Below are 10476 nucleotides of genomic sequence, written 5' to 3'. Positions count from 1 at the left end.
ATTTGTTTGATCGTTTTCAAAAACAGTAGTGTAATGTCCTTGTTTGTTCTACCAAATATTAGACAAAACGTCTATACACATTAAATATGCCTATAAAGAAAAATTGGATGGTCTCAATTAATAGAGTACCTAAACACCACACCTTACCATGTCCATGTACTTAAATCTAATTTTTATCTTTTCTATCTTTTAGCTACGTCCAAACCAAATGTGCGTGCATTACCAAAGTACTTAAAAAATGTAGGGTTTTTAGCGGCGAAAATACTTAATATTTTCGTAGTGATCCACTTTTACATTCAATCTTTTTTTTTGCGGTGAATATACCCAAACCTGCTAAAAGCGTCTCTCCGTTACTACCCACTTGTTAACACCGTTAATGGTGCTTATGTGGCATTGACGTGGCCTGACCGAAATAATATGCCATTGCCACGTGTACAATATAAAATAAAAATTAATTTAAAATTGCAAATAATTATAAAATAAATAAATAACCAAAATTAAAAAATAATTTCATTAAAAATGAAAAAATTAAATCAGTTTAAAATTATAATAAAAGAATTTCTTACACTTTCTTGCTATTTTCTCATTTTCTCTTTAATTTTAGCCTACCAAACATTTCAACATACAAAAATCTTATGTTCTCATACTTTTTCTCTCATTTTCTAGCTTACCAAACATATTTTTTTTAAAAAAAAAACTTGTACAAAGAGAGAGTATAAACACAAATTCATACAAATAATTGATAAACAAATAACCAAATTCATACAAATGAGATCTAAAAGAAAAAATTCAAAATTTTCTTTTCTTCTCTCAAACTTTCTCAACATCCAAACGCCCATAATAATATGGGCAAGAGAAAAAGAAGAAAAATAAAAAGGGGCTGATAAAATTTGGGCGTGAGAGAAGAAAAAGAAAAAAAGGGGGGCTGCGAAAATCTAGGTACAAAAGAAGAAAAAGAAAGAGGAAGACGAAAAAGAAAAAGAAAAAAAAGGGTTGGGGGGTGTGAAAATCTGGACAAAGAAGAAGAAGAAAAAAAAAAGAAAAAAGAAGAAATTTTAGGCAAAGAAAGAGAAGAAGAAGAAGAAGAAGAAGAAGAAGAAGAAGAAGAAAAAAAGGAAGAAGAAGAAAAAAAGGGTGGGGGGTTGAAAAAATATGAGCAAAGAAAGAAGAAGAAAAAGAAAAAGACGGAAAAAAAATATGGGCAAAGAAAGAAAGAGAAGAATAAGAAAAAGTGGGAATTGGGGAAGACGTGGGGTAGTGATTGTTTTTTATTTTTTAATTATATTTATTAATTTTTATTTGATAGATTTTATAATTTTAAAAATTAATTTGATTTTGATTATAAAAATATATTTTTAATTATTAAATATTATTTTATATTGTACACGTGGCAATGATGTGGCAATGACACCTTATTTCGGTCAGGCCACGTCAATGCCACATAAGCACCATTAACAGTGTTAATAAGTATGTAGTAACGGAGAGACGCTTTTAGCAGGTTTGGGTATATTCACTGCAAAAAAAAAAAATTGGGTATAAAAGTGGAACACTGCAAAAACATTGAGTATTTTCGCTGCTAAAAACCCAAAAATGTATAAGTAATCCAGCTGTGTGGATTACTTGTTGGGCATAACCTGTTGGAGATTGTAAATCTAAAACTCAAAAAATAATAATAAGTAACAAAGCTGATCTCAATTATACACATGCAGATTTGAGTTGATCTTTAATATTTTTTTTTTTTTCAATATGAGAACAAGGGGTTTTCTTTCTTTAACCAAATATTTCTCCAGTGCTAACACTCTTTTTACATTATTTTGTATATATAGTTGCCAGGAAGATGCCTGGAATGGAACCATTTACATTACAACTGACCATGCTTAGATTAATCAAGCTTGGAGATCCAATAAGCTCAATGGGAAAATCCCACCGGGCGAGATGGCGATTTTGATCCATAGTCAAGACCATCAAACTAACCAATTTGTGATCACTGGCCAATTGGTGGTTAGTGGAGTTACACATGTTCTTATTAATGGTTCAATATTCTTACAATAGTCTAATATCTTCCCTCAAGATGGTGGCGATTTTTCCCTCACCAATCTTGAATCACCTGATCACAAGTGGCCCATTTTTTTTTCAGTTGGCTTATTTTTTTTGGATCTCAAGTGTCTTTTCACACTATGCAGATTTCGTGCGGCTTGACTCACTCTTTTGGATCGGTGTGGATCAAATGTCCACTAGGGAACTTGGCTCTTAATACTGTGACAAGAATCATGAGGCTCCATTTAAAACTCAATTGGTGATTAGTAGAGTTACACATGTTCTTATTAATGGTTCAATATTCTTAGAGTGGGACACAATAGTCTAATAGGGAGTCATCCATTTTTTTTTCTTGGTCATCAATTGACTTGGCTGTGTGACCATCATTGGAAATTGACCAAACGTATTGTACATGGAAGATTCGTTGTGACCAAACGTTTTGTACATGCATGTGTTTAATTTCTTTTGAATTTTGTTATGAATTTGTGAAAATATATACAGTACTTGCATATATGATATAGCTCCAAATTTAGTATGACTCTAATTCCTCTGTTTATTATGTCAACCAAAAAAATTCATTCACTCGGATAGCCAACATTGGAAATTAGCTTTTAACTGTGTTTGTATACTCGCACATTCAAGACTACAGCTTGTAATTGTGATTTGTGACACATTTTCCTGGATCGATTCTCTTCAGCCTTTGTTCTCTTTGCCTGTATATATCACTAGGATTGATCATTCCACTGTACTAGTGTGAGAGAACCAGAAAGAGTGTTAGCTTTTACATCTGAATTTTTTTGGTGAGCTAAGTTCTTCAAGTCAGAAAGTCTTGTAAGAGTGCAATCTCTTCGTTTTGATAGTGCATTTGACTAAATCCAAAGCTGTCTTGAGTTTTCTTTTGTGTCAAGGTTTATTGCTGGGTTTAACTCTCATCAATAAGTACTCAACAACTATTCATAACAAAGATACATCTTGTTTGGGACAATGTCCTGGAAAGAAAAAACAATAGACTCTTCAACGTTGTAAGATTAGCAAAAGCAGGGGAGATCGTCCCTGAGAAATGCCACTTAAGAAAATTGACTGTTACAAGTTACAACATTTCCCATCTGAATCACAATTAACATACTTGCAGCCTTCACAAGCTATCATTTTCTTTCAAAAGGTTTGCTAACACTGTAGAAATATATATAGTGGATCACATAACAATTTGCCTAATAACTTTTTTTATTCATTTTGATACATTAGTTGATGAGAAAAATATTGTCACAATTTTGTGTAGTTATTACATAAATACTGTATATGTGACTCATAATAGTAGAAATAACAATAAAGTGCACTCGGTAAAGTCAAGACCAGTTTACTTTCTTATTTGGGACTAAAAAAATGCACTGTTAGAACACTCAGCAGGAAGTGAAGTTGAACAAGAAGACAAGAAAGGACTGGGTGGTACTTGCAAGGAATCAACACTCCCTTCCAACATTTCTATCACTTTGCTCATGGTTGGTCTGTTTGCAGGGTCAGCCTGCACACACCACAAGCTCACAGTTATCATCTTCTTCACTTTTGTTTTATCTTCTTCATCACTAATTCTCTTCAGGCTAACTTCTTCGTCCAATTCGAGTCGTCTATAAACCCAATGCGGAAAATATATTTCACTAGTATTATTAGCTTGGACATTGACATTTTGTCTTCCACCAACTATTTCTAAGACCATCATCCCATAACTATAGACATCAGACTTGTACGAAATCACTCCAAAGTTTCTACTAAAGATTTCAGGAGCAATGTATCCAATAGTCCCTCTTGGACCCAACATAGAGCTTAGGCTTTCTTGTCTGCTGCAAATCTTAGCAAGGCCAAAATCTGAGATTTTGGGCACATATTTTGCGTCAAGAAGAATATTGTGAGGCTTGATATCGAAATGCAAAATCCTTGTGTTGCAACCGCGATGCAAGTACTCTAATCCCCTAGCAATGCCAAGTGAAATCTGGTAGTGTGTTTCCCAATCCAACTTATGATTATTTTCAGTTGCATCATCTTCAAAAACAAACTTCTCAAGGGATCCATTAACCAGGAACTCATAAATGAGAGCTTTTTTTGCACCCTCAAAACAAAAACCCAACAAAGAGACAATGTTGACATGAGAAGTTCTGCTAATGGTTGCCACCTCATTGATGAAATCTTCTCCATTAGTGGTCTTTGATTCATTTAACACCTTCACAGCAATAAGAGAGCCATCATGTAACTTTCCTTTGTAGACACTACCAAAACCTCCTTGGCCTAATTTTTCTTTGAAGGAGTTGGTCATTTTCTTAACCTCATAATAGCTATATCTTCTAACTTGGAGTGGCCCACAGTTCCTTAGAAAAGTCTCAATGTTTCGATGAGCAGGATTCTGCTTCTTCCAGAAGAAGATTAATTTTTTTATTGGAAACTTCTTTAGGCAGAAAAGCAGCATTATCATGACTAGCCCAATTGCAGCTGCATTAGTGAAGAAAATGACAAACTTAAACTTCAAATCATATTAAAAAAAATTACACAAATGTTTATTTTGTTTAAAGTAAATTATCCATAGAACTGTATAGAAGAAAGATTATCTTTCACCTTAATTACTTAAAATCAGGGATTGACAATAATTTTACCTATTGCAGCAATAACCTTGAACTCTCTTCCTTTTCCTGCAAAATAACCAAAGTACAGTAAAAGCACTATTCATTCAAATAAGTAGAAAAAAAATGCTGCAATATAAATGACATTTGAGTAAAATCATAAAGGAAATGGCTTACTCGTTCTTCTCCCACTCAGCCACAAATATTAAAGAATCTCACAACTTCAGACATTTTCAAGTATATCCATTTAAAATTGTATGCCATTATATGTAAGTACGCACCTAGATTATTCTGCAAAATTTGTAAACTCTTATTTACTTAGTAAAATTCTCTTCTGCATTTTAACTGTTATTGATTTCATAGTTAAATTTAATTCACTTGAGTTTGTGTAACTTAATTTAATACAAAAAAGAGAAAGCTAGATAGATCTAAATCAGTATAAACTAGGCTAATGATAATCTTACCTGTTGCTGCTTTGACCGGATCGTTGTTGCTCTCTCCTCCTACAAATAAAATCGTGGAAGTATTAGCAAATATTCATTAAACAAAATAGGCTTCCTTCGGACAATTAGATAAAATAAATGGCCGAAATAACTGTGCATGATAAGAAGTGTAGGGTTACATCTCAAAATTAATTTGTGATGAGTGGAGTAACTCATACTCTTATAAATTATTGAATATACCCACACACTTTTCATGTGAGATATTTTCTCTAACATCCCCTCAAGATAGTGCCTATTTTAGCTCACCAATATTGGACAGCTCGATCGCAAATGGCTCATTGACTCTTTTGGCTCTTTTTGGCTTAATATCCCCGAATCACAATAGGCTCTTTTGGCTCTCTTTTTCCACAAATTTTAGATTTGGATCAGATACATACTCGTTAGAGTTTTCTTTGGCTTTTGATACCATGTTAGAATGTGAATGTAGTCTAAAAGTATAATGGAGTACATGGTAAGAAGTATAAGGTTCTGTTTCAAAACCAATTAGTGATGAGTGGAGTATCTCGTACCCTTATAAATTGTTGAATATACCCATACACATGTTCTATATACTAATCACCATAATTATATCTGCAGAACTCATCTTGGGTTGGGACAAAGCACAAAGTAATATCTAGGAGAACTTTGAAAAAGGTATTGTATCATGTGCAAGGACTTGAATCTCTGCTTGTAAATTCACCCCTTTGGATTCATTGCAGAAGACCCCACCAATTTTAAATAAAGCAAATCTTCCCTGTAAACAACTCCAGAGCCTCCTTTGCCTAGAATATTATCCTCACTGAAATTGTTTTGTTGTCTCTAAACCATTTTTACTAAAAAAAAAAAAACAATATGAACAGAACACAAAATACAGTGACATTATGCAAAGATTTATACCAGGCGAAACCGGAGTAGTACCATTCGTTGAAGTCCCATTATGTTCCAAGCTAGAAATCAATAGTGGATTACCAGTAGTAATTAAATTCACTGTCGATTGAAACGTAGGAATTGTTCCACTGAGATTGTTACAAGAAACATTAAGAAGCTGAAGACTATGCAAGTGTGTTAAGCTCTCCGGTATGGGACCGGTCAAGTTATTGTCATTCAACCACAAATTCTGCAACAGTTTAAGATTGGAAAAAGCAGGGGAGATCCTCCCAGTGAAACCCCGTTTCTGAAAAGTCACATTCACAACGTTTCTGTGCAAATCGCAACCAACAGAAATCCAGCCTTCGCACGCATCATTCCCTCGCCAAGAACTAGCCAGCGAAAGAGGATATCCCAAGTCTCCAGCAACTTCAAGCAGTACCGCTACTTGCCAATTACAAGGTCCTGGAGTGTCCATACAAAAGCTATTTTCTCCAAGATTGGGGTTGGCGACGTAAGGGAACGAAGGCAGAGGACCCTGCAACAGATTGTTCGCCAAAGACACATTTCGCAAGCTTGGAATCGAGATCAATGACCTTGGAACAACACCGGTGAGTTTGTTATCCTGGAGATTGATGTTGAAAAGGGTGTCTAGTTTAGACAGGTCCGGGATTGGACCGGTGAAATTGTTGCCGGAAAGCCAGACTTGGGACAACTTGGTCATATTCGAGACAACGCCGATTGTACCGACTAATTTATTTGTGTCGAGCATGAGGTACTGAATCCCAGATTCAGCAAAGCTCGGAGGCAAAACACCACAGAGATTATTGTGAGAAAGAGTCAAACGATGCAATTTCGGGAAGCAACGGAAAGCGAAGATGTCTGGTATGAGACCCTTTACGTTACAACTGACCAGACTTATTTTAACCAAGCTTGGAGATTCAGTAAGCTCAATGGGAAAAACCCAGTGGTCGAGATTGATATTATGATTCATAGTCAAGGTCAACAAACTGGTGAGTCCTTGGAAACAACAAGGGGGTACGGACGTGAAATTGTTGTTGTCGAGGAAGATTTCTTGGAGCGAAGAAAGGTTGGCGAAGGAAGGCAATGCCCCAGAGAAGCGGTTGCCTTTGAGATTGAAGGAAGTTAGTTCAGAGAGACAAGCGAGATTGGAAGGGAGAGTTCCCGTTAGATTGTGATGGGCTAAGTTGATGGCGGAGACTCGGCCGGAGGAGCTACACGTTACGCCTTTCCACATAGAGCAATAGTGAGCAGAGTGAGACCAGCCGATTGGAGCAGGAGATATGGCCTCGAGGAGGCTCGACATCACGGCGTCGTCATTGTCTACGGTAGCGACGGCGACGGTGGCAGCGAGAATGACAAAGAGCGGGGACGCTGAAGCTCTCGGAGGCAACTGAGAGGGTTTCATTTGTTGAATGTGTGAGCCAGAGGTACTTCGCGCGCTTTTAATTACCTTTGTACAGTTTTGCGGCAAGACTTGAGTCGCGGCAAGACCGTTTTGTACAGTTTAGCCCTTGAGTCGCGGAAAGACTTTCAAAAACATTAAAGGGTCGTTGTTATTGAATCCAAATTTAAATTTTATCTAAATTTTAAAATTGGAGGTGCTCACATAAATATTTAATTTATTATTTATTTTTAAATTCTTACTCTAAATATTAATTTTAATTTTGAGTTACAAAATAGAAAATGTTATTTTCATGTTTTTCCAATCAAAATTATTATATTATAAAATCTTATAAATCTATCATTTTTTTATATTTTTAGATTCTCTACCAATCACATATTCAGTTTTTTAAAATTCTAAAACAGTTTACAGATTCTGAACCAATCACATTTTCATAAATTTAATTTAAGTCTATAAATTCAGATTTTCATTTTAGAAACACATTTTTTTAAAATGTAATTTTCTAATCGCGAACCAATCAGACCTAAACAACTACTAAAATTTGATATTGACGCAGTAAATTTTGTACAACTTTTGACATATCATTAGATTAAATATTTTCTAAAGTAAGCTATGTTGAAGATAATTTCACTTACTAATTGTGATCAATTTATGTCAACCAAATAAAATTTGAAGCTGAACAATCTTTGAAGGTTTATGTCGTCTAATTTCATGAACATATGGAGTGTTTTTAGGAACAAAATAAAATAAAGTGAAGAGATTAATGAGAATTGCACTAAACAACTATTGACTTGGTGAATAGTATACAAGTCCAACTTTTGAATTATGCTATTGTATGTACATGTACGTTAATAAATATTTGACACGAGCAATACGTTGCCAAATGAAAACTATTTTTATTTGAGTTCAAATGTCTGTGATGATTAAGACATTTTTAACAACACTACTAGAGAAATTACATTAGACATTTTTCCTTGTCTTATTCCAGCATTCACATGATTATGTCTTCTTAATACACAGTTGAATTTGTACCATATTAAATTGGTCAATAATCAATTCGAGTCTCATTAATTAGTCATCACACACTTTGTTATAAAAACCATTTAAATTTTAGTCATCGATGGAAATTATTAAAAATATATATTTTAATACAATTCCCTCTCTCTCTTGCTGGTTCCAAGAAACTCAGACCCATCTTTTGCTTTTTTTTTTATGTCAATTTTAATGGTGTCCATGTGTCAATCGAACTTTGTTGGAATTTGTATTGTATGGTCTACATAGTTCTTATAACATTCACCAGAGTTGGGTACGAGAGGAGTTCACAATTTTTATTAAGTAAGATAGAGAAGGTAATTTGATTGTTTGGAAATATATGTATATATATTGTCTTAATAGAAAATAGTAAGTCTCTTGCAACTCTATAATAAAATAATATAAATAAATTAAAAGATGAAGAAAAAAAAAATATAAATGACATAAAGATACAACTAAATATGTAAATAGACAAATAAGGATATGAAGATAAAGCAATATAAGAAAAGAACAACAACAACAACAAACATTCTCACTCATACATCCAATCAAAGTGAAGAATATTATTAGGGATTAACAAATTGAACACGGTTTACAAATTTTGTTTAAAAGTTTATTTTCCTCTATCTCAAACCCTAAGAGAATCTCTCAAATGAAAATAGCTCTCATAATTTTCTAGCCAAGTGTTCTATGGGGTAGAAAATAATGTGTCAAACAAGTGAGTAATATATGTTGTTTATAGAGTTTTAAGACACATTTTGAATTTCAAATTCCACCAGCCCACATGATTGTTGTCAATGTTTAATTTGATGTTTTATGGAATTAATATAGAAATTTTGGAGTTACGACCAGCCCACATGGTTGTTTGAAAAGTTCAAAATTAGATAAAATTGAAGTTGGAAAAAAAGTTGTCAGCCTCTCTAGACCTAGAATATGACTGATCGCGGCCGCTGACTTCTGTTCCCCAAGTCACGGACTAGGACAATCATTGGTCGCGACCATAGAGCATTTCAACCACTCAATTTTCCAAACTTTGCCAAAACGTTCCAAACTCATTCACACTTGATTTTTTTTAACTTACATACATATTATGGGAGTTAAAATTACATCTCCAGCAGCCATATCAATTATAGTTTTGTAAAATTCAAACTAAAAAATGTGTAACATATAATCTACACATTATTAAGTAATAATTTGTGCGTTTTTAATTAAGTTTTTGTTATTAAAAGTTTACAATTTTGCCCTCGAGTCACTGCCAGACTTGAGGGTAGACTTTTGTTAAGACTAATGCTCATCCATTGTATTTAAAAGTACATATATATTAAAGAAATTATCTTTTGATCTTTTAATACAAAAATATATTAGTGTTTATATTTTGTTGGAATATGTATTTTGTATTATTATTTGTTTAGATTTTATGTTTTGATAAATTATATTTTGGATTCTATGTTTTCTAAAATAATTCAAATAAAACCCTAAATCTGATTTTAGTCAAAGTTTTGTTGACCGAAATCACAAATAGTTTACTAAACTAACAATTCAGAATAAAAATAAATTCATTCGACTTAAAAAATGTGTTGTTATATTCATTTTTTTCTTCATTAAAATTGAGTTTATGAGTCTATTTGAATTATTTTACAAAATATAAGATCTAAAAATAAATTTTTTAAAACACAAAATCTAAACAAATAATAAAAAAAAACATTCAATATTTTATATAATGAAATAATAGAATACAAAACAGATTTTTTTAGGAAATTTACAGAAGTGACTCAACCTTTCAAAAAAAAAAAATTGAGTCTCAACATCTTCAAAGCTAAATGGAGGCCTTACATACATTCAGACAGTGATTTCCTCCGCTGGGATGTGTATTTAGAGTTATATTCTCCATTAGAACACTCATATTGAATGAGCTAAAATGTGTTATTCTTTATAATATAGAGAAAAAATAGTTAAGTAGCATTTCATTGGATGATGTAAAGTTATATTTTTTTACCTAAATGAATAATATTTCTTTATATGT

At 33.1% G+C, this 10476-nt stretch overlaps 1 protein-coding gene across 1 annotated transcript; it reads right to left on the bottom strand.

The window, feature by feature from the left end:
* Positions 1 to 3412: 3412 nt before the first annotated feature.
* LOC133821753 (rust resistance kinase Lr10-like) lies at positions 3413 to 6888 on the bottom strand. Its single transcript, XM_062253897.1, has 4 exons — positions 6026 to 6888; positions 5111 to 5149; positions 4680 to 4715; positions 3413 to 4518 (listed from the first exon to the last, which is right to left on the bottom strand). The coding sequence occupies exons 1-4, from the start codon at positions 6765 to 6767 to the stop codon at positions 3413 to 3415; spliced, it is 1923 nt and encodes a 640-aa protein (XP_062109881.1). The 5' UTR covers positions 6768 to 6888.
* Between the last annotated feature and the right edge of the window lie 3588 nt (positions 6889 to 10476).

This window comes from Humulus lupulus, chromosome 3 (genome assembly GCF_963169125.1).
Source record: "Humulus lupulus chromosome 3, drHumLupu1.1, whole genome shotgun sequence".
In the NCBI taxonomy this organism is placed as follows: Eukaryota; Viridiplantae; Streptophyta; class Magnoliopsida; order Rosales; family Cannabaceae; genus Humulus; species Humulus lupulus.
Note: the sequence above shows the minus strand (reverse complement) of the source record. Positions and strands in the feature narration are given on the sequence as shown.